The sequence below is a fragment of the Camponotus floridanus genome, unplaced genomic scaffold, assembly GCF_003227725.1.
Source record: "Camponotus floridanus strain SB8 unplaced genomic scaffold, Cflo_v7.5 scaffold6, whole genome shotgun sequence".
Taxonomy (NCBI): Eukaryota; Metazoa; Arthropoda; class Insecta; order Hymenoptera; family Formicidae; genus Camponotus; species Camponotus floridanus.
This window is the reverse complement of record NW_020229769.1, coordinates 551,181-575,723: the sequence shown is the minus strand read 5'-3', so window position 1 is coordinate 575,723 and position 24,543 is coordinate 551,181. Positions and strand designations below refer to the sequence as shown.

Here is a 24,543-nt window from a genome sequence, read left to right as displayed (position 1 = left end):
ATAAAGCTGCGTAATACATAACTGTCTACCGGCCTTTACTGACGTAAAGAGTCGCCAAACCACTTTGTTAAACTTGTCCCGTTGTAATAAAGTCCATTGACGCATCATCGAATTCTAGATCAAGATCTGTTATGCTGAATATAATTATAAATAATTAAATATATAATATAAATATATAATTTTCCTAAAACATGAAAATTATTTATTTATTTTACACACCTATATATTAATTTTTCATTTTGCGAATTTATTCTAATATACATAAAATTGTGTGTATTGTGTTTAGTTTATATTTATATACATTTATACTTATTTATTTGATTTAATATAAATTTTTTTAAAAATATATTACAAATTATAATTTTTCCTTGCAGGTCGCTGGGGCTTCTAATATTTCTTATAGCAGCACATGTGCAGGATACTTCCGCAAAACATGTAAGTCCATTTCGAGTAGTATTTATAACATAAGAACAAAGCATCGTGGGAGATATATCTTGAAGCCCGGAATAAAGCCACGACAAGGGCCTCAACGTATCTTGACGGCATTCCCTCAGGTTTTATTGCTTTCTCTTTGATGATGGTTCGGGTTTCAAGGCCTCCCGGTCTCGAAGCAGATTATCTTGGTACACTTTGTTCCTAGGAAATCTCCGAGACAATAGAGAACATGAAGATTCTGTAAACCATTACGACGTAACCAATAATTACAGATGGTCTTCGGTGCTAATCGCATCCCGTATTTCTTTTTTCTAAACTACTTAAACCACTTTTCTAACTTATTTATCACGCCCGATATTTTAAACCATTAATATCTTACTACGAAAGATATCTAAATGTTATTCTGTGACGTAAGACAGTAATATTCGATATAATCGAATATATATTCGACACTTTCTTTCTACATATGCGTGTATTTGCAAGCTCCAAAATTGATTTTGGCTTAGCTCCAAGATATCTAAATATAATACCATGTTACGACCAGATGTACCATTAATCGACTTTCGCGAGCTTTTTTCGAAATTTTTCACGCAACAATTTTTCATCGAAAAATTGAATTTATCCATCTTTATTTTTATTTTATTTTGATGACGTTGATTGGATTTCTCATGCTAATGATATTCGAAGATTTTTTGCCGTTAAATCTGATAATTTCGCAAATGCATGTTATCTCCGATATCATCTCGATTACTGTCGTCATTTCAGCCGCAAAACTCAATTCGCGGGGAAATAGTTCCGCAAGATCGAAAAGCCCGGCGATGCTGAAAGCGTAATGGCGAGATCAGATTAGGTCCGAAATGGAAGCTACAGCATCGCGTGAAAGTTTTCGGGATAAGGGGAGGGAATATCGTTAGAGGACATTCCCGTGATTTCCTCGACGGGGCAAGAAAATGGAGGCGTACGAAACGGTCCCTCCATAACAGGGGACGAAGGAAACCGCGGTAATCTCGTTGCATGCGCACGGTTGTTGTGTTTCTGTCGTGGCCGTTGTTTTACCTGCACCCACGACCCGCGTCCGACTTACACGGGAAATAACTTATGAGAGAGGTAACTCGGGATCTCTTGTTACACGCGGCATGTTCATCGGCGGCAAACCTTGGAGCTTTTTATACCCGAGCTTTCTACCTCGCCACGTCAGAAGCACACATCTTGTCACCTGAGACAAATTGTCAAATGCCACGCTTTTACTTGATGATATTTTATAAGTAATTTAATTAAAAGTAAAAATTTAAGAGCAATTATAATATATATAATTAATTAAATATATTATATAATTAAAATATTAACTATATTTAAAGCAGCATCTCGATAACGCGATGGTTTTAAGCATGCTGCGAATTAGCGGCTTCTTTCTTTCATATTAAAGCATATTTGCGAAATGCAACTCAACGCGCGATATAAAAGTGGGTTAAATGAACGAGACGTCGGTAAATGGGTTGCATTGTCGGGCAGTTGCAATTGCGAAAACCGTTCCTCGCAATATCTGGTTCTTCGACATTCCGTTCTGACAGAGGGAAATTACATTTATAAATTTGCCGCGTATATATACGCGCTCGAGTGGCGCTCCCGAGATATTCGCGAGGATCGGCAATGAGATTATTAGTCGCGGCACGAAGGGAAAGGGAAAAACACTACTGACTCATGGAGGCTTTTTACCATCATCAGCGCACTCCCGGCCAGACTGCGTGGCTAATCTAAGTTAAGTGGTCGTTACAGACGCGAAGGAATCTTGAAAACGTATCCGACAATCTCGACGCTCTCAACGAACGGACATTGCGAGGGTATGTCGTGAAATACGCTAAAGTGAGGCTTGTCTTGATTTGACGGCAATTAATTCCTTCATGTTGTACGTTAATTAATTTCTCTTTTTCTTTTAATTGACATATTTTCTGATGTATTTATAAAGCTACTTCTTTTAAAGTAAAATTGATTTAATTATTTCAGGAGCATTTAAAGAGACATTATCGTTGTACGCCTGTTGAAATTACGAGAAAATAATGCTTTATAGAAGAAATTTATTGAATTCTTATAAGTTTCACATATTGTGAATTGACATTATTAAAAATATCTTTTACAGAGAATTCGATATAACATTTATTTAAACGTAAACTCCGATTTCACTATGTAAACGAGAAATAAGAAAACCTGATGATATAATGACGCAAAGCATACAAAGCAGAAGAATACAAGAGTCGTGCTTAGCGAGAACAGCAAACGCGATTATGCAATATGTACCTCTAAAGATGAGGAAAGCTTATGGCATTTACACATCGTTTAAGAACATGCGATGAAAAAGATAGCTTCGCTACAAGTCGAATTGCGTTTTCACCACGATCAGTTTCTATTATATTTTTCGTCATAAACGAACGCCGAATAGTTTATCGCTTTGACGTCTCTATAGAAATACAATCTTTAACGATGTACTTATTTATTAAATATAATTGCAAAATTCTTTCGTTTTCTCCGTTTTTCTGAAAGCATCAACTCACGTTATGTTTATGGTATGATTATTCTGCGAGAATCATGTGCAATTTTTGTGTTCAAACTGTAGTCCTTCTTCTACTATAATAGACAACAATATTTTCAAAACAAAATTAATAGATTTTATTTGAAAAATTTTATTTCTATTGTTATATCCAATCATATCTCTAATTAGAAAAATGTTTGATTATATATAAAGAAAATTATTTTTACTTATTTAAATTGAAGTACAAATAATTTTTGTTATATATAAGCAAACATTTGCCTTCATTTTCATACATATTGTTATTTATACAATGTGTGGAAAAAAAGTATTAAAAATAATCCCAACTAAATAAAATTGTTATCGACATTAGTTTGAGAAACAAAAATGTTCAATTGCATCTCGTTTAATTACGAATTAATTGAATATATTCGCTGAATAATTTCTTGAGTAACATCCCTACTTCGTCAAAAACTAAAAAATTAACAAGTACACTTTCATATAACATGGCGCAATACATTGTCTTATTATTAAATCACTGGAGAGAAGTTCTCTATACTTATATACGCTCCTTTAAATAAATAAATTATTGCGGTTGAAACTTGAAGAACGCATGGTTGAAACTTGAAGAAATCATCCCTCGAGCTGCACTCGAGCTTCGTCGCTCTTCATCGAGTTTTCGAGCGACAATTTGCACTAGAAGTATCAAGAGATGCAAATCATGCAAGCTTTCGCATCAACGTATCGCGATATTATCGTACGCCGAGCCTATGCAAATAGTTGCGTAAGATTGCGTAATATTGCAGTAAGCCAAGAATCGTCCGCGATACCATCAATATCATGCTGCGACTGATCCTTGTATGCAATCGGTGCTCGATCGCTGTCGCGTCATTCCGTCGCGGAATTCGCAACAATTGGCCGGAGAAATGAGATGTGACGGGCATGTATGGATCTTTCGTTCTCGTTACGCCAGTGAATCGGCTATCAGCGATCTCGCAGACGAAATCGCCATTACGTGGACCCACCGCCGTGGCGTTTTGCGAGCGTGAGGTCAGACGGTGACGATATATATGACAATTATTAAGAAGGAGGCGTGTTGCGCCTGGCTGTTCACGGTTCATCGACTGACCCCTCGAGTCCGAGGAGAGAAAGGGAGAGAAAGAAAGAAGGAGAAAAAGAGAGGAAGACCTATTTCCTCGAACCATTTAATTAACTCTTCGCCACGCAATCTCACGGAACATTCTACGACCGTCAAATTCCACGTTCCATGTACGAGCGGCGGTGCGCATCGGCGGTAACTCCAAGATCGTGGTCGACATGGCCGCATTGGCCGAGACAACATCCAATTATTGTGACGATTTATATCGCACGTTAGTCTAAAGTCGTACCTCGTAGTTAGCGCGCATAGAGATGACTTAAATATCAAATTCAATTTAATTCGAGAGAGATATTTATTTTTCTCTCACTATATATCCATTTTATTTCTCTTATCACGTTAATGCAGCTAACTATATTTGTGTACTTTATGAATTATCGAGATAGGATGCTGTTTTTATTTTTCGAGGGGAAGAAATAAATCTATAAAATATAGTTGCCTTTATTAGTCAATAGATTGATGTGCATAAGCAGAATTGCATCAAATCGTATTTTTTTGCTTCTTATCCTTGATAACGTAGAGCGTCGAAATGTATAGTGATTAATGATCGCCTTCTTGCCACAGGAAGCTATCGTTCTATTGCAGAGGCAACCGCGATAAAAAGCGTTCGTGGTTATCTACTGTTACCGCGGATATTAGACATTAGAACTTGAGCACACCAAATGAAATTGCATTTAGTATACGTATATAGAATATCTACGAGAACTGCGCTTGAATTTAATCCATAATCAAAGCTTCCGTCCCAAACGCTATGTATATACACATATATATGTATGTGCATTTGCTGATTACAATTTTATTTTTATCCGTTACTTTGTAAATAAATAACGCACTTTAAGATATGATTTTATTGCTTCCTCTTATATAAATTTTGAAATGTGGACCTTTGACTTTCTTATCTAATATTTAATATTTAATTTAAAATTTCTTCCTCTCGATTACTCTTTATTGTTATAATTAAAGAAAATACGATTAAACTAATTTTTATATGATAAAAAATCGAATTTAATAACATTTATGCTGCAAACGAACGCTGGCACAAAATCGGGTAGTTTGCCATAGTGTCACCGAGATTATATTAATCTCAACTCAAGAAACCAGCTTGCCAGGGTCATCCGATCGGATGCAGGAACCCTCTTTTGCGGATCATTGTCCTCGACGATATTGGATTACGTTTCACTGTTAACAGGTTACGTTTCGTATCTCGCTGTGGCAGTCAGGCAGCAATGGTGAATGGACCACTGCTATGGTTAATCGACTGCGAGATCGATAATAAATGAGTTGTGCTATTATTCTGCCGTTTTACAAAAACTGCAATATGCATTGTTTTTTATTTTATAATATATTTATATAAGAGTTTATTCATGTAAGTTTAGGAAAATCTAATTTTCTTTATTATTATTAATTTTAGATGATTAGAATCGACTGACGAGAGAGATTCCTTTTGAAAAGAAATTACTCGAATAAATTCGATATTTTTGAAAGTGAAATATATTAAATTTTATACGGAATTAAAGATTCATAGATAGAATTTACACATATATTTTACTGCAATTATATATGCTCATGAATAATTATATTAAATCGATAATTTTAACTCGTATTAATTTGAATAATCGATAAGTTTTGGAATGAATAATTAATAATATCGTGCTCTATTGAATACTTTTTTAAGTAGTAAGCATGGCTGTCTAGATATAGATACCATCCTGTAAAATTATAATTATAGGGTAGATCTTACACCGCTGTATAATTAACCGTATAATTACGGAATTATAACGCGTTATAATTACAGAAAGTTCCAAGAATAAAAAACAATATTCGTCACGTTGAGTGTCCCCATCGTAATGAGAGGCACGATTATGCGCAATGCAATTATCGAACGTAATTAACAATTAACGTTCGTCGATCGCGTTATTACTTTCGGTAATTAAGAGAAGAAAGCATCCCGGTAGTTGACATAATTATAGGACACGTCATACCGTCGTAACGCGTCTGGCTTAAAAATAATCTTCGTTCTCACAAGAGATGATGTAAATGCTCGATCTGTTCCGGCAGCTGTCCTGCTTTATGCCTCGAATCGGTATACGAGACATGGTTAGTCATCACTTAAGAATACGTATTAATTTCTCGATTTATCGCACATTCTCGCGGTAATCGCTGATTAGTGTGAGAATTGCAATGAACTTATTTTTTTCTCGACAATTCTGTTTAAACGGCGGCTCTAAGATGATCCGTTCCCTCTGGTGATTGTTACGACGGTTAAAGTGATTGTGCTAAATTTAGTCATGTTCGCACTTGTTATTATCGATTTAACTTTGTGTGTTTGAAATATAATGCGAACATTAAGATAAAAATATTTTTAGCAATATCGTACATTTTTTCTTTTTATAATATAAATAAGAATACTTTATAATATTTGAAAAGACAGGAGTAGAACAAATAAATTCTAAAATACTGAAAAAATAAAAAACGAGATTTATAAATAATAAAATCAAAAAAGAAAAAAAAGGATCATTAGATCCTCCAATAAATAATACGTAATAATTAATAAAATTTTTAATGTGTTAACAAATTCTAAATTAAACTATATGCAATGTTAGGTAAACATTGATCTTGGAATTTTTACGAGTGAAAAAGTAAGAGCAAGAATAAGAAAGACAAATGTAGGAGCTTTGACATTTCAATGCTTGATTACCTGGTATATACCGCATGATATATTTCCGCGGATTTAAATTTGATTTATGCGAGTACTTGAATTTCCCCTGACGCACACGCTTTTTACAAACTCATCTTGCAATGTCGTGCATCCGATGGTTTTATAGTCATACGCATACCGCTAACGTATCATTATTATCGTTATACATTCCCACGTTGCGGTACATACAACTTGGTGGTCTGACGAGCCAAGCTACAGATGTTCAGTGCAATACAGGAAGAGAATGACTTTATATAACGGTATAAATTTTTTGTTCAAATATCATAAAACCTGGATCAACATAAAAATTTCAAAACAAAATTTCGGAAAATTTATGCTCATTATTATATTAAATTAAACGACAATTCTAATTTCATAATTAAATTATAATGATATATTTACTTTACGATATAACTCAACGATTTCAAGATTGTATATTTTTTACATCATTTATCTGATTCTTCGTTAAAAATTATCAGATGGCACGACATAACTTTATAATCGAATAGATCTGCGCCAACTCGTGCGTTTCTTACGTTTCTATATTCCCGCATTTTTTTATCTCGTACGTGCAAGCTCGACAGTGCGATAAGTTGCAGATGCTCGTGGAGAAACCGCAAAGAAGAAAGTCACCTTCCTGTGCGCTCAAACGTACTTTTACTACGCGGAAATGACGCGCGCGCTGCGCCCATCTGCGCGCGACGATCTCCCACGCTTAGTAAAAATCTCCACTGCAGCTGTCATAACCGGAACTGTAAATGACTGTATGAACGATGCAACTACATTGCATAACTTTCTATAAGTAGCGAGATGCAAGTGACACAAGTTTCAATAAAATCCGCCGGCATACCAATGATTTCTTCTCTCACTGGAAGAAAAATTATTTGAGAGAAAAATTTTAAATGTATTATGCGGATACTTATATTTTCGACATACATGTATATAAATTATAGATTTGATTTTTTTCTTTGTATTATTTAGATAATCGAAACATGGTAAAACTGATTGTGAGAACAAATCAAATAAAGAAGCAAGAAAGTTTTACGATAGCAAAATATAAGGATTTTAATATAAATTATTAATGCTGTATCATTTCTATGACAAGGAAAAATGAAAGTTACATAAAAATTGCAATTAATTAGCCTTACATTAATTGTGAATTAAAAGTTAATCAAAGTTTTAAATGAGAAGACTAAAATAAAAGGAAGTATTGTTCGTGTTGTAAATAACGCTTATCCTTAGGAAATATGTAATATCGAGGATAACATTTTATTAGCACCTGAGTTGAGAAAGAGGACAAATTAAATCCGCGTAATTTCTTTACGATGCGATGTTTGAGTGGCAATAAGCTTTTTAAAGTGCACTTGTATATGTTTAACGCGTGACGGCTTGACTAGCATTATTCTTTGAAATCTTTACAATACTTTTTGTTATGAAATCGAACGTAAAAGTGTATGAAAACTAATATATAATATAGAAGAGAGACAATTTTAACGTTAGCTTTATAAAAGATTTTTATTTAATAAAGTCTAGTAACACTGTAGATGTAGCAATGAGTTTAAAAAAAATTTTTAAATTTTGGCAAGAAAAAATGGACTTAATAAATCTCTATTAACATGACTGAATTATATGCATAATTTTTTTGTATATATTTAGAAAGCAAGATAATTCACTGTAATTGCCATAAATGGCTGCGGTCGTTATGATTCACTGCGTCATGTAACGATCAGCGCAACTATTTAGCCGGATAAATTGTACACAGAGTATAATTGCCAGGAACGCGCAATAAATCTGTCTTTCATTAAATGCCGCGCAATTATATTTTACCCAGCTCTTTGTTCGTTCTTTTGTCGTTAATTATTTGAATACAAAGTACTCTTTAACCCGCGGGATGAAGTATAAAACGATTTCAACCCTCTACTGCTGGTATTTCGAATCAAATGACTTTATGGCAAATAATTTACGCAAATAATCGCAAACTCTCCAGCTTTTAAAGACAATGTAAATGCGTGTTATATATCAGTTTAAAAACCATTGTTCTCATTAATTACAGAAATAACAATTATTACCTATTTTACACAAATATATCAACTTTTCCTCTCTGAACAGAAATTTCAAAATTAATCAATAGGAGCCACAAATGTGTAACTGTAATTTTTCTTTGTAAATTTATTTAGAAAGAGATGCTGAGCTTTTTATCGAAAATTATTACGGTTTATGTAACAATCTAAAATTTTAAAATCCCTTCAAAAACAGGATTTTGCGTGTATCCATAAATTTTACGAATCGGCCATCAGAGACCAATAATCGAATACAAGCCGCTCGACAAGACACGCTTGCGGTAGCGATTGTACCCAAGAGCGCGTTCGATCGAGAAACGATCATTTAGCGAGAATCGTTAAACGGGGAACCGTAACTCCGACAAGTAATGCTAGAATACGTTGTGGGGTAGCTGATAATTTTACTGGAAACCGCGCATGTGCGCTTTACAACCGGCGAATGCAAACTGCTTTGGACATTCGCCAGAAGGATCTGGCCATTGAAATGTTATATGGCCACTTCTTCTGGAGCAAACGCTCGGGCAAAAGTCCCGTACGTTTGTGACTGCAAACTTCGTCCAAAAAATTGACATTAAATCGCGACAATTTATTTTCCGGCCATATTTTTATTTCTCGTGATTTAATCAATACTGATTATAATATTAGCACGGATGATGGAAAATCCTAATGCAGGAAATATGTGTTAAAAGCCACAGATCCCACATACTCGTATGCGTTATTACTTGGCAAAATAATTTCTTTCAGAAAATAACGAGTGATTAAAGAATTAAATTAACAGATAAAATTCTACGAGTGTGTCCGGATGGAACTTTTCTTAAAGGAATTCTTAAAGTTTTGCAATCTAGAACTCAAATATTATCCTAAGAGCGTCGAAAATTAATTAAACAGAACGCTTATTAACAATCATATGAGAGAAAAATGAAGCTGTCTGCGGATAAATATCGGGATTAAGAGATACTATCCTTAAATATCGTCTTTTCTCGCGCGATGCACGTACGTGAATCGTTTTCAGCTCGAGGGATTAAAGTACCCCATGCGGCGCGCTATTGTTACCCACGCTTCAAGCTCACCTGTACGTCGCGCAGACGGAGGCGGAGGCCGCAGGTGAACGAGGGGGCACTTAGCGCGAAATGTTTCTCCTCGCACATCCACGTTCTCACGGTAGGCCGGGATCTTTTTCGCGACCCCGGCCGCGACCCCGAGATATACCTGCGGACTCTCTCGGTCCCGATACGATCCACGGCGCGAAACGAGGAGACGCGCATACACGGTAATAAATTTATCTCCCTTCTTTGTGTTGCAGCATCATATAAAATTAAGGCACGGGAGGCATCGTCGACAACACGGCGGCAGTTATCTGCCCGGCAGCTTCGTGCCGGACACGGACGAGCCCGAGAGGGGTAACTGGGGACCATGGTCGACACCGAGCTCCTGTTCGCGCTCCTGCGGCGGCGGGGTCGCTCATCAGACCAGACAGTGTCTCGACATAGAGTGAGTTCTTATATTTTATCGACTTTCACATTTATCGACTTATCCGAGCTACCGTTTGCGATGGAACGTATGCTCGCTCGTATATCGTAAGATACGATATTGAGAGGAATGTCGAACGAGACGTCGGGATGGGCTTCTTGGCACGTACAAGGAGAACGTCTCAATATCGCTCTCGTGGAATTCATCGTGGAAGAAAGTGGAAACGACAGCCTCGGATGTGAAAAACATTGCTAATTTTTTTAAAGATTTCTTTATATATTTATAATAATTTTCGAGAGAAATTTTTCGCGCATTATTTTATGAGAAATTTCGAGTAAATATATGCGCTTTTTATAGTTCAGAGATTACACTCGCGTATATATTGAAAGAATCGTTATCGGAGCACCACTGAGTCATATTCGTAAATGATGTGCGGAAATGTAACCGCCTCTTTTAAAGTTTCCCCTTCGTTGAATTCGCCTTAGAAAGAAGTCATTCTATCTCGTTGAGGTTCTTGCTATCCTTGGAACTCTTCGCTACAATGGTATGCTCAATTGGATTGAGATTGGATTAAAAGCGGACACAAACTCTTGCAAAGAATTTAATCAACTCAATCTACACCGGATACCCAGATGTAATACTGTGTTCGGGAAATCACTTATCGAAGCGATAGTAAATATTATTATAAGTATTATTACACATATTTTATTTAATATTAAATATTTTAATATCTTTACAAATAAAATTAAAAAAAAATGTTTTGTTTTGCGGAAAAGATACAACAACATTCTTCAATAAATTCGCTAACATTATAAAAAATCCTCTGCAATTATATTTTAATAAAAGTACTTTCGGGAAATTATAATTATGGAGAATGTTATTTTGATAAAACGGCAAATCAGCAAAAATCGTAAAATATCATAAAAATGTACAAAAAACATATCATAAAAATGTATGAATCATAAAAATATACAAAATACGCACCGACCAGATTTCTTTTTGCAACGGGACGTACGTCGGCCGCGACTAAATTTGGGATAAATCAACGAAACTTTTCTCCCGGCGCGCGCCAACGTTACGGATCCGCCGTAAATCCCTCTTATCTCGAAACTAAGGGAAGATTAATCGTAGGCACTTACACGTCTCCCAGCGTCACGCTATCTCCAAGAAATTCTCACGATTTCCCATCGCGAAGACGCAATTAAAGTTGGGGTTTAACGCGCGCCGCGGTTACGTAGAACGAAAAGACTGTAAAGGGAGAGAACCGTAAGATTGACCGATCAATGATCAGCATTGTGTCAGTATGCTTGGGATGGGTTCGTTCATTAATGATACGGCGCGGATCTTAGAAAGCGAGATAATCGTAACGTGAAAGCTCGTGATGTGTGCCTCGTATGAGTCTTGTGTCGTCACGGATCAACGAAACGTAACGACTACTGCGATTTCATCGCAAGGAAAACTCATCATTTTCGCGAGATTGTGGCACACGACGTGTTTTTCTATAGTTGATTAGAAATCGCGTTTAATCACGGAGAAATCGATAGAGAGGAGATGTAAATTTACATCTTCTTTGTATATCTTACGTTAAAAAAAAAGAGATGATTTAATTTGAAAAAAGTGCTTACGTGGATTTCGTGATCTTATATGAAATTCCGAAAATGTAACACACGATGTGATCACATAAATCCGTTAATAAAATATTACGTGTAACGCTCTAAGACGTAAGTACGTAAATCTTCGAATTTTTCCCTCTCTCTCTTTCTTTCTTTCTAAAAATTTTATCAGCAGGAAGAGGTACTTACCTTAGAAAGATAAATTTTTAAACGTCGGATTTTCGTGCGAAATAAATAAGCAGCACTTACCAGGATACTGTGACGTAATTTATTGAAGCAGTAATTTTAATCTTATTTTCAGCAAACTTTTCATATTCGCGTAAAATATTATTATCAACTATCATTGACCGCTTTTTATTTTTTTCGATACAGATTTTATAATTTACACATTTGTTCACTGATATTGAAAAAAATCTGTCCGCACGTTTTAGTTCTTTCTCGTAAAATATCGAAAGGAAAATTTTTTGAAGCTAATTTTAAATCCAGTAGATATTTTATATTATTTATTATATATATATATATATATATATTTATATATATTTATTATATATATGATTCTCTCTCTTTCATTTTTAATCGTGTGAATTTAAAAAGAAACGCGTATAGCGTAATCAAAATTCGAATCAACGTAGAACAAATCATAATGAGAAATAACTATAGAAAACGTTTTACATTACATTATTCAAGTATATGCAATCGGTATTATTCCTTTTGTTAGACATGCGCGAGTGTATTTCATTCTCCGCGTGCAGTTACATGTATAGTTGTATGTCAAATGGACTCAATTGTGCTTGCCTTTTATTCTAGTAATAACATCGATTTCAATGACACTATAATAATTGCGAATATAAGCGATTACATTCAAACATTGTTATAGAAAGTTAAATTTGCGATCAATTATTAAAAAATAAATTATTAAATAAAAAAAAGTAATATTTTTATAACAATATCATCTATCGCTTCATAAATAAAATTATAAATATAAAAAAAAATTTGCGTGAATATGACAAATTTTAATCTAATTCGTAAAAATAATATAAATATAATATAAATATATAATATAAATAAAATATATAAAATAATATGTAAAATATATATAAAATATATTTAAAATATATAAAATAATATAAAAATATAATATAAATATAATATAAATATAATCACATCTTTGTTTGTCATAAAAAAAATAACATTTGTATTCTGTGGTGTTACAGTGACAGCGGCCATGACAGGTGCACCGGTGCCTCCAGGAGATTCTTTTCGTGTAACATTCAAGTGAGTACGAGAACTCTTAATTCTAGCCTTTAAATAACGACCTTAAATCGTATCAATTATTTTCCGCATCCGCATCGCCGGATGCGGGCGATCACGTCGTCCGCGACGTGATAATATCGTCCAGAGATCGCAAAAAGACTCCATCGTGGGAATGCCGCGGGCTACGTGAGTCGCGTGCAATCTGGAACTTGATTAATTGCCGTGTAACCGGGAGTGATTTATGCGATGTGCTTTAATAGATCGAGCGGCTTGACAGTCTATCAAGGGGACTTCGGAGCCGCAGACGCGTGACGCGCGCTTCAATTATTCGCGTCTACGAGCAAATGATGAAATCAATGAGAGAGCCGAAGTCTGTAGTCTTGTCCTCTCTTTCCTTCTTTCACGCCTGTCCGCGATTCTTACGCGTATCGTTATATCAAAGAAAGTAAGCCGTTAAAGTACGAAGCGAGATCTGTCTCGAAAATTACGATTGATTTGCTTGTTCGTTGATCCCAATGAATGATTCATTCAGTTATGTCACATTTTTGCGGCATTTCTCTCTCTCTCTCTTTCTTTCTCTGCCACTAATCTTTGAGATGTGGGTCAGCGAATAATAAGAAACGTCGATTTTTAATGAGATGATTTATGTCGTTATTCAATTCGGTTGTGTCTTTCTAATCAATTGCAATATCGTAGATCTGAATTCAGAAGCTTAAACATGATTATTACAATTTGAATCAATTATAAAAAATTGAAAAAGAAGATATAACTGTTAAATAACAGTTATATATATATATATATATATATATATATATATATATATATAAACGAAATGCTTAATTTATTATTCTTATAATTTATAATTTTTTATTTGTTACAAAATCTGAGATAAGCGCGACTTTTCGTTGTTGGATAAAAATTGACATTTACAACTGTTGATGAATTAAAAAAAGAACGGAAATAAAACGGTGTTTCTTTGCCATTTATATGCTCGTAATATAGATGCCACGCATTTCTGTCTATATCGGTCGACTGCTGACATTTCAACGATGTTCAACAAATCACCTCATATTGTCGGCTCATTTATCGCTTAAAAGTCTGTCTTGCCAAACGGGAGACAAGCGCATGTATAGGATTTTTACGACTCTCGGATGGGGTTCCCGTGCTTTTAACTTTCACGACGTACAAACCGAGCACACCCTTGAGTATCCTCCGCGAGGATTTAGTGTAGTCAGACTTTAAGGAACGATCTTTTACTACCGCTATAAACTTTTAATCCCTCTCTTATTCGCGTTTGCAAAGAGAATCTACACGTTTTCGAAGAGAAACGTTTGATACACGCGTTATCGTCGTCACAAGAGAGAGTTCATCGAAATTTAACAACGCGATTTAAAAAAAGAAAATAACAGAGATTCACAGAGATTCAATTGTAAGAGAAGTGGGATTTTTACGTGTGTACTTTTAAAGTGTGCGTTCTTCTCGTCGTGCATGCGACAAAGAAATGGGTTTCTCTGAACTTTCGCCTAAATCGGGATCGCCATCTGTCAAAGACTCGTTTATGCTCTTTCGTAGAATTATAGGACACTCGGGCAAGTCGCGTTACCATTCTTCTCTTTGTCATTCGTATATAAGCGGATCGACATATAACGAGTACATATCGTAGCTAAGAAGGAACACAGGAAGAGGATTCGCGAATAACCCACAGAATTTTTCTCTGTCGTTTCCGTTTGTTCGCTTTCTCTCGAGAATAATTGGACGGAAATGTTGTAGGTACTCATAAAATCTCTATTTCAATAGAATATACGGCGAGATTTTGCAGCGAATCGCTATAGCCCAGTGACCCTATAAACTCGACCTGCACAATATCTGGCGCTTTAACAGGTTCTCCTCTCGGCAGCCTGGTTGATATCGTGAGTGCTCGTGACTTGCTCGGTAAAAGCTCGGGGAGTGGAGAGGTACGTTATACGGTAACGATAGCGGACCATTAAGCAAACGTTTACTCTTTATCGCTACGTAGGTTTTGCTTTTACTTCGCGCCAGAACGAGTAATACAACTAACGAATTTAGAAACACACTTGAAACATTTACGACGAAACCGCAATTCCTTTAACGTAAACTAACTTTGCTGATTTATTTCGTTTTTACAAACAATACACACGACAAAACAGTTCAAAATAGTCTTTTACATATATGTAACAATAATTAAGTAGCGTACATAAATGTTGACAATATAATCATTTAATTCAAAGTGGTTTAAGATTATTATTCAAATTTTTTTATGAAAGAATATTATTGGATTCTTGGATCTTTTAATTTATTTTATTAATACTTTAGAGATTTGAATGACAATCAATTCCATCTTATATTTCGTTGACGAAAATGCGTCTTGTCAATTATTAGAATTTTCTCAAAGTTTAACAGAAAGTAGCAACGTTGTATTCTGAAAGTTATATTTATCTCTTTTATAATAATTAAGATAATGACTATATATTATATTAATATCAAAATATAATTTTTAATTTAAAAGTTAAATGTAAAAAAGAAATGGAAATGCAACGTGATATAATAAAACTCGCAAATTTAGAAAATTTACGATGACATTTCGGCGATGTTTTCGCTCTTGCAGAGAAATATAGGAAAATTATGATTAATTAACCACAATTAGAGAATCCGACGGCGTTCCGCCTTTCCTTTGCGAATTTTTTGTCATCACCCGTCAGGCTATTTAATCGCGCGCAGAAAACGAGGAAGAAAAATTATTTCTATAAAAATTATTCATGGAGAAATTATCCATCGGGAAATGCAACGTTATGTGCTACTGTTATATAATATTAAGGGAATGTTACATAAATTCTCTGAAACATGACAGAAATCAATCATATTTTAATCTAACATTTTAATCTGATAAAGTGTCATTGCAGAGTTTGATGAAATACGAACGTAATATAAAAATTAATTAAAGTACCTTGAAATTTAATATTAAAATAGTATTTATAAATAAATAAATATATATATAAATATATAAATATATAAAATACTACAATAAATACTATTTTGTGAATGTAAAAGTTGAATTGCTTATAAGCTGTTTAAGCAATTTAAGAGTTTTGATTGATGTTTCTCCGTAATATCCTGTCGCACCATCTTTCTTGTTGTATCAATCATTTTAACTCTAACGCAAAGACGCAAAGAGACAGATGTAATTATGCAACTCGACAATGACACAATGATGACGATGACGGAAACGAATATAATGCGACTGATTTCAATACACTATTACAATCAGCAGACAATGAAGCTGCATCATCCGAGCACGTGGTGCATTAGCGATTCTCCGATGGACCACAGGAGATTTATGAACGGAAGCCCATTATGCATAACATCGACTCGCGAGGCATTAACTTCGTTAGAGTCGAATGCTAACTGAAACGAATAGCAAGATATACCGCTACACGTGTAGTGACTGCCATTGGCATCCATTTCCTGGAACGGCAAGTAGTTGCATCTTGTTTTACGATATAGGTCACTTGAAATTGTTCACCTGTGCGTATACAAAATGAAATGTGTAAAAGAAAATAAATTAAAGTAAATTTGCGACTTAGAGTGACTTAGAGTGACGTGTAAACATAATAGGTAAAAATACCGACCGAAGGGAAAAATTGCGAATGTAAAAACGGCTGGACATTTTCAACGAAAAGCTTTGCTTTAATCAAGAGTTTTCTGTAATCAAGAGCCGTCTTATATATTTATAAAACTGCTGTTTTTGTTCCACAAGCAACGTTTTCTTTCTCAGTTTGAAATTCAACTCTTTAGAAACAACTCTGCTGATGCCAACAGGAAATTTGATTTTATCTATAATATGATGTGGGTGGTCGCGATGCTGGTTTAATATAATGAACCTTTTGTATTTAATTCGGACCAAATGTTGCCGCAAATTTTGATATCGAGCATTATTTTACGCGGGAATGCAACGAATACATTAAATTTTTTAAAGCAATGATGATTTTCTCTTGTTGTTTTTTATTTAATATAATATTTTATACATCTATCCAATTTTTTTAGTACAAAATATATTATTAAATGAAAAATGAATATAAAATATTTTATTTTTTGTTACCAAAATATAAAAAACAAAACTACATAAAAATTTATATTAGTTACAAAAAATATTACATGCATATTACAACTTTTTATTGAAATTATTTTTAATAAGAAATATATTTACAAAATAATGAAAAATTCGTCATTGATCTTCTTCGACTGGAAATATGTGGTAAATGGAACGTTGAGATATCACTCGCCAGCCAGCATTTCGATAATTTGTTTCTCATGTACTCTTTTTCTTGTCCATTTGCGGTTCTGCTCCTGCTGTCTCTTCTCCAGGATAAATCACCCTCTTCAAAAGGGATCATATAATCGCAACAAAATGATGATATACGACACCTGAGTCTGCAAAGCCAGTAGAGGCAATTTATCAGTTTAATAACAATTAAATGTCATATAATCTGTAAATATTATTAACAATCACATTTAATCTGACGTAAATAATGATAAGATTTTTCGAGGGCTCACGAATATATACCAGACATTATGACTAGAGTGGATGAATAATTAACTGTCTCATTATCGTTTCACGTTAATTAAACGGAAAGATAAACGTGCATATCGCGATGTAATTCACTTTTTACGTACGAGCATTTTTTCTTGTATATTTCTGGTTTCCATAAGAGAAAGAAAGAGAAAGAGAGAAAGATTATTCTTCATAAAGCATGTTGTCGATGATGCGACGCCGTAAAAGGCCAAGAAATACGTCGGAACATAAACCACCATTCCCGAGAGAGAGAGAGAGAGAGAGAGAGAGAGAGAGAGAGAGAGAGGACGCTTTCTTAAAAGTGATAGATTTAAATAATCCCGAACATACGAAAACGAACCGTGCGGGGATCGTCTAAGGTCAATCGCTCGGCTGCGACTCCTAAGTAATCCCTTATAAATTTTACGGCTCGCTGCGAGATCGGCAACATTCGTCATCTATGACATCATTTTCGGGTCGCCTGAGCCCGAGCCCGAAGCTTTTTTCTGAACGTAGCCCGTCGCTCTCTTCCTACCTACCTATTCCGACTACCGTGTTGCCTTGCCACCCTTGTTCCGGAGCGTTTCATACCGTCCGCAAGAAATCTCCCGCCATAAATTCTACGCCGTATCCTCGTGCGTGGTACCGGTCTCGCTGGGGTATCTTTTCTTCGTTTTTGCTTGGGTTCCACTCGATTTATCGACATTACCTGCCCCGCGGGTCTACCCTCCGCGGAGCGCCCATCTGTGGACCATCTCGTTTTTGCGAACTTGTTCACGAAAATAGCACGACAGCACGCGCTCGTTGATTTCACTCAAAATGAGAGTGAATTTTCTGGATCTAATATGCCGTCATAATAGCATTCAATTTGCTAAAAAGCTAAGTAAGATTATCTTATATTCGACGTGAATATTCCAAAAATAATTCAAATCTTCTATAAACCTCGAAATTATGATTATGAAAATTGTATATATATACAATTACATTTTTAAATGTAATGATGTCATATTTGATAAGTTTCTTAATTTCTCAAATTTTTTCTTTGTGTACAATTCGCGAAAATTTTGAGAAAGCGAGATTACTATTGATGAGGCAAATTAGATTAATGAAGTTGAAAGTTATACCGATTCATATACCCTTTGATATTGGATTTTTATGTATGAGCAACACCTTTTTGTGGTTCCATTTCACGCTGACGAGACATTTTTCTCAGTGACATTCAGACGCGTGTATCTTTTCAAACGAAAGCTTGTCATCCACTACAGGGATTTATTTCGAGTTTGAAGTTAGCAAAACGAGAACGAAAAAGCGCAGTCAAATGCAACGAAAAAAAGTGTACATGACTCACTTTTGCGACGGCTTTAAATTTTTCGAGCGCTCGTCGCTGCTTTTTTTATTATACATTAAATTTTCAGGACAATAGTTATTGCATTTATTCCATGTTTAATTTTCGTCAATTGTGATAACCGACAATAGTTGACGTTATTTCTTACAAAAATGTGACTTTTATTCATCCTATTCGAATCGCTGAATTCACTGTACAAACGTAACAAGAATTTGTCAATAGACTCAATGCAAGAGATTGTAAAATTCCGCGTTGCAACGAATTTTGCGTGCCGTTGCTCGGATTTTATTACTAGCGTGCTATTCTCAAAGAAACTTACGGATTCTCTGTAAATCGATTTGCCTTTTTGGAAATTAAATCAGGATCGGCGCGCGCATTTTGGAATTTTTTTATTTGTTATCTGATTGATAGACATTTATTAACGACGATTCGATAATCTACAAAATTAGAAAATTCGCAATTTCGTTTTTTTTTCAGGACTGCCCTGGCGAGGCGACGGATTTTCGAGCGGAGCAGTGCGCAGAGTTTAACAATGTGCCCTTCGAGGGAACGTATTACGAGTGAGTATCATCGATATCGTGATTATCAATGCCCATTCGATTGGAAATTCTATCGAAATGGTGAAACAAGATTATCGCTGCGTCAAGATGTTATGATTTACGACGGCGCCACGTAGTGGGGCGATGATGGAATTCTTTGGAGCCTTTGATCATTTAATGATCGTCCCTTCGCTCTATAATCCACGGTCGCTTGAATCGCTCTTAATGAGAGAGACATCATATTTATGATACTTTTCTTCCTTCGATCGCAGTCGAAAAGGTCTCGAGAGATTCTCTCCAAAGAAACTACGAATATCGACAATTATATAAATGCCATAATTTATATTTGACATGCGGAACGATGACTCTTTCATTCACCGTAATTATGTATATTTTTGTCACATTATCGTTTATTTCAAATAAAATAAAATCAAATGACAAAACATAAAAGAAAATTCCGACGATTATCACTGATGATCATTGGGCATCGATTATGATTAACTTTTCAATTAGGCAATATTTTTTATTTTCCGCAGTTGGATTCCGTACACCGGAAGTCCCAATAAGTGTGAACTGAATTGCATGCCGCGTGGCGAGCGATTTTTCTACAGGCACAAAGTCGCCGTGATCGACGGCACTCCATGCGAATCCGAAAAGAATGACGTTTGCGTCAAGGGCAAATGTATGGTGAGTTGTGAGTCGGAGCATCATATTCGAAATCATGTGATCGTAATTCTTCGTAATGATTTTAATAACAATTTAAATAACAATTAATTTAATTTAAATTTTTGGTGGATTTTTGTGTTAAACAAGATGAGAAAGTGAACAGAATGGATATGTTATGTAAGAATTTTACAATAAATCTTTTTTGACACGTCAGCACGTCGGATGCGATATGATGCTGGGCAGCGATGCCAAGGAAGACGCGTGCAGAGAATGCGGCGGCGATGGTTCGGATTGCAATACCGTTACCGGTTTATTCGACACAGATGATCTCCAAGTGGGTGAGTTATTTTCGTTGATTAATAATTATTACGGGAATAAATTTGATCCATGGTCATCTTCCAGCGAGCAACTTTCGAGATTATTTCTGTGTAATCAATATCTATTTTATTCAGAGAACACCTTAATTTTAGCGCTACTCTGGTATAAGTATTTATGATTCTATTGTACCTCTGCAGTATAATAATAGAGAATTACCGCGCATCTCTTTCAGGCTACATCGATATTCTGCTCATCCCTGAGGGTGCGACGAATATCGTTATAAGGGAAATACAACCATCGAATAATTATCTTGGTAAGTGAACGGGGCGGAATAAATAAATTTACGTAAGAAATAATCATGTAAAATATCTTGATCTTAGCATCGGTAATTGTTTAATAACCGCTTGTTCTAAATAATCTTAAAACTTGTTAATCAGCCATACGCAACACAACGGGACATTACTACCTAAACGGAAACTGGAGGATAGATTTTCCTCGTAGCTTGCGCTTCTCGGGCACGATCTTCCATTACGCCAGAGATCCTCAAGGATTTGCTGCGCCCGACACCATCACGGCCTTGGGACCGACGAATGAACCGATTTACGTCGTGGTCGGTACACACATCGATTTTTTCGTTTGTCGATGAAACGTTCAAATCGTATAAAGGGTACGTTTAACCGAAGAGTTTAATTTCTTTCGCAGCTGCTGTACCAAGATCGCAACGTAGGTGTGCATTACGAGTACAGCATACCGAAGAAATTCTCGACGCGCACGGATCCGGACAGCTACACCTGGGTAACCGATCAATTCTCCAGTTGCAGCGTCAGTTGCGGCGGAGGTATTATAAGATTGTCGCTTCAATGCGATTAAACTATAAACTTTCAAATTTATTATATTTTCCTAGCAACGTTGCAACGTGCTGTACTTGTTGCAAATATTTAGGGATTTAATTAAATGTGGATTTAATATATATATATATATATATATATATATATATATATAATATTAATCTATATTAATGATGCAAAAAAATATTTTAGGAGCCAGTGAATTACGTTTACTTTAATTTTAGTATAGATCGAATTTTAAAATATTTACATATATGAAACAATTTCGTGATAATTACTAATCAATTTTAATCGTAGTTAATTACCGTTGAATTGAAATGGATCATCCATGATTTATAACAATTCATCTCTCTCTTCCTATCTCTCTCGAAATAACAATCGCACTTGAATATCACGAGAAAAGATTTATTCTCCTTACGTCTTATTTATCTTTTAAGGTTACCAATCAAGACGGGTGGCCTGCGTGCGAAGACGCGACAGTCAAACGGTGGATGAGAGTCTGTGCGATCCTGGACTGGAACCATCCGACACGCAAGGTTGCAGCGAGGAACCCTGTCCGCCCATGTGGGTGGAGGGCCCGTGGTCTCCGTGCACGAAACATTGCGGCGAAGGGGGCGAGCAGACGCGAGAGATCAAATGCGAGCAAGTTATCTCGGGTGGAATAGCCTCTGTGGTGGATGATTCCCAATGTCTCGAAAAGGTGGGGCCGAAAGGTTCCATCACGCAGGAATGCAACAGGGACGTGGATTGTCCGCAGTGGCACGAGGGACCCTGGAAACCTGTGAGTTAACGTGTTACCACCCACAATGACACACTGAATTACGGTTACCGCCTCCTTCTCTCACATTTACGTGCTATTACAATGCTAATTGACTTGTATCTCTTTCATATAAAATATTACAGTTAATTTTTAGGTGCAATGTTTTTAAAAGTGTATACATATTACACTTTATTATATATTATATTTTTAATTTTGTAAAACACAAAATCTGAGACTGTTTCTTCTAGTGCGATCATATATGCGGGCCTGGTAAGCAAACCAGAATAGTTACGTGCTACAGAAAGATCGACGGCAAAATTCAAGTACTAGAAGATGAGGCGTGCGAAACGGAGGCACCTGAACGTGAGAAAGCTTGCGATCTGAGACCTTGCGCCGGTGTCGATTGGGTCACCTCGGAATGGAGCGGAGTGAGTTCAAAAACACAATAAAAACTTTCTATATAAAAAATTAAAAAATATTTGAAAATATTTAAATAAAATATATCTAAATATCTATATTTAAATAAAATCAATTTTGTTGAATGAATTAATATACGTATAATATGAAAACCTCTTGTTGATAGTGCGAGAAGATATGTGATCTTACCAAAGAGACTAGAACCGCCCATTGCGCTACCCAGGACGGCATGGTTTATTCAGATGATTTGTGTGACGCGGACAAGAAGCCAGAACTGGAAAGAGAATGCGAAAAAGCCAAGAACTGCGATTTCCAATGGTTCACCTCGTTGTGGAGCAAAGTAAATGCAAAAGAATATTTTGATTATTATTTCTGATATATATTCCCATTTCTAAATTAATTAAAAGTAACGTGTCTTGAATTCCTTTAATTAAATGCTTTGAAATTTTAATTAATCGAATAATTGCTGTTAACAATTTCGCAGTGCTCGGCAGAATGCGGAGCCGGTGTTCAGACGCGCAAAGTATTCTGCGGCATTTTCAGCGAAGATGAAGTGAAAAAAGTTCTGGACGAGAACTGTGATCCCGAAGAGAAGTTTGAAGACACTAAGAATTGCACCGCCAAGAAACCGTGCAAGGGAGAATGGTTTGCAGGACCTTGGAGCAAGGTTTGTCTTATTATGTTTAACTAATACATTTTGCATGTATAAATTATATTTTGCATATATAAATAACCTGTCTTTCTTCTGACATGGTAAATTGATTTATCATATTACTTCGCTTAATGTTACGATCGTGACTTTCTTGTATCTTGATCGCTCTCACTAGCTTTCTATGAAGTTTGAAATTTAGTTTACATATAACTCATCTATAATCGGTTTGTTAGACTTGTTAACGTAATCTTCTCTAAGTGCAATCAACGATATCGTCAATCACGTCGCAATATGTTGCAGTGCTCAAAGCCATGTGGCGGCGGCGACATGATCCGTAAAGTGATTTGCATGAGAGATAACAAAACGGCACCTATAAGCCAGTGCGACGCCGACTCCATCATGTTTTCTACGGAAAAATGCAACGATCAACCTTGCGAGGAAGGTAAATTTTTAACAATTTAATGATCATATTTAAAAGTATTCTAAGTTTGAAAAGAACGTATGCAAAAAAAACAATTTATATAAATGAAAAATAATATAACTTAAAATAACAGTAGAACTTAAAAAAAACAAGCCAGCTTTAGAAACTGTTGTTTAATAATGTTGTTTATTATTTAAAAAATTTTTCACTATAATAAAAGAACAGGTTTTCTTTCATTTTATTATTTATATACATCTCATTTTTATCAACAAAGTAAAATACAGTCATTAATATCTGCTTCGTTATCACGTAGAATATATGTTTGTTAATGATGTCAACCTTCGTTATAGATCGCAAGTATAAAATATGAAACATACTTAGTACAGCGGGCGTGAAAATAACGAGGTTCGCGGTATTAAACTCAAATGTCTTACTATATTTCAAAGGACATCGAACTACTCAGCGTGAATATAACATCATCCGGCCCCTTCTAGCGAGGAAAATTACGCTTCTAGCGCTATTGAAACTAGTCAATAACGAAAAAAAGCGCACACGTAGAATTCTTTAACATTAAAAAAGATGTTTTTATATTTTTAAAGCTCGAATTTATCAAATTACAATTTATATAATTTGGTTGTATTTTTTTCTGGACGCATATATCTTTAGGCGTGACACCGGCCGACATAGATGAGAAAATAACGGACTCGGATGAAGAAGAATGCGAGGAAGAGGAAGAGGAGGAGAAGGAGGAAGATGCTGTTGAATTCAGTCTCCCTGTGGGGGTAAGTAAAACTGGG

General features: G+C 35.4%; 1 protein-coding gene across 5 annotated transcripts in view; it reads left to right on the top strand.

Moving 5' to 3' along the window:
• The window catches only part of LOC105248345 (papilin), a 99,110-nt gene that overhangs the window by 60,912 nt on the left and 13,655 nt on the right, over nucleotides 1-24,543 (top strand). For all 5 annotated transcript variants that reach the window (XM_020026605.2, XM_020026606.2, XM_011253096.3 and 2 more), the window contains exons 2-16: nucleotides 375-435; nucleotides 10,177-10,364; nucleotides 13,171-13,231; nucleotides 19,603-19,685; nucleotides 20,201-20,351; nucleotides 20,545-20,668; nucleotides 20,881-20,961; nucleotides 21,086-21,258; nucleotides 21,351-21,486; nucleotides 21,934-22,277; nucleotides 22,505-22,684; nucleotides 22,840-23,013; nucleotides 23,158-23,340; nucleotides 23,626-23,767; nucleotides 24,413-24,528. In XM_020026605.2, the coding sequence (XP_019882164.2) occupies nucleotides 375-435; nucleotides 10,177-10,364; nucleotides 13,171-13,231; nucleotides 19,603-19,685; nucleotides 20,201-20,351; nucleotides 20,545-20,668; nucleotides 20,881-20,961; nucleotides 21,086-21,258; nucleotides 21,351-21,486; nucleotides 21,934-22,277; nucleotides 22,505-22,684; nucleotides 22,840-23,013; nucleotides 23,158-23,340; nucleotides 23,626-23,767; nucleotides 24,413-24,528 (2,197 nt within the window). The remainder of the gene's footprint in view (nucleotides 1-374; nucleotides 436-10,176; nucleotides 10,365-13,170; nucleotides 13,232-19,602; nucleotides 19,686-20,200; nucleotides 20,352-20,544; nucleotides 20,669-20,880; nucleotides 20,962-21,085; nucleotides 21,259-21,350; nucleotides 21,487-21,933; nucleotides 22,278-22,504; nucleotides 22,685-22,839; nucleotides 23,014-23,157; nucleotides 23,341-23,625; nucleotides 23,768-24,412; nucleotides 24,529-24,543) is intronic.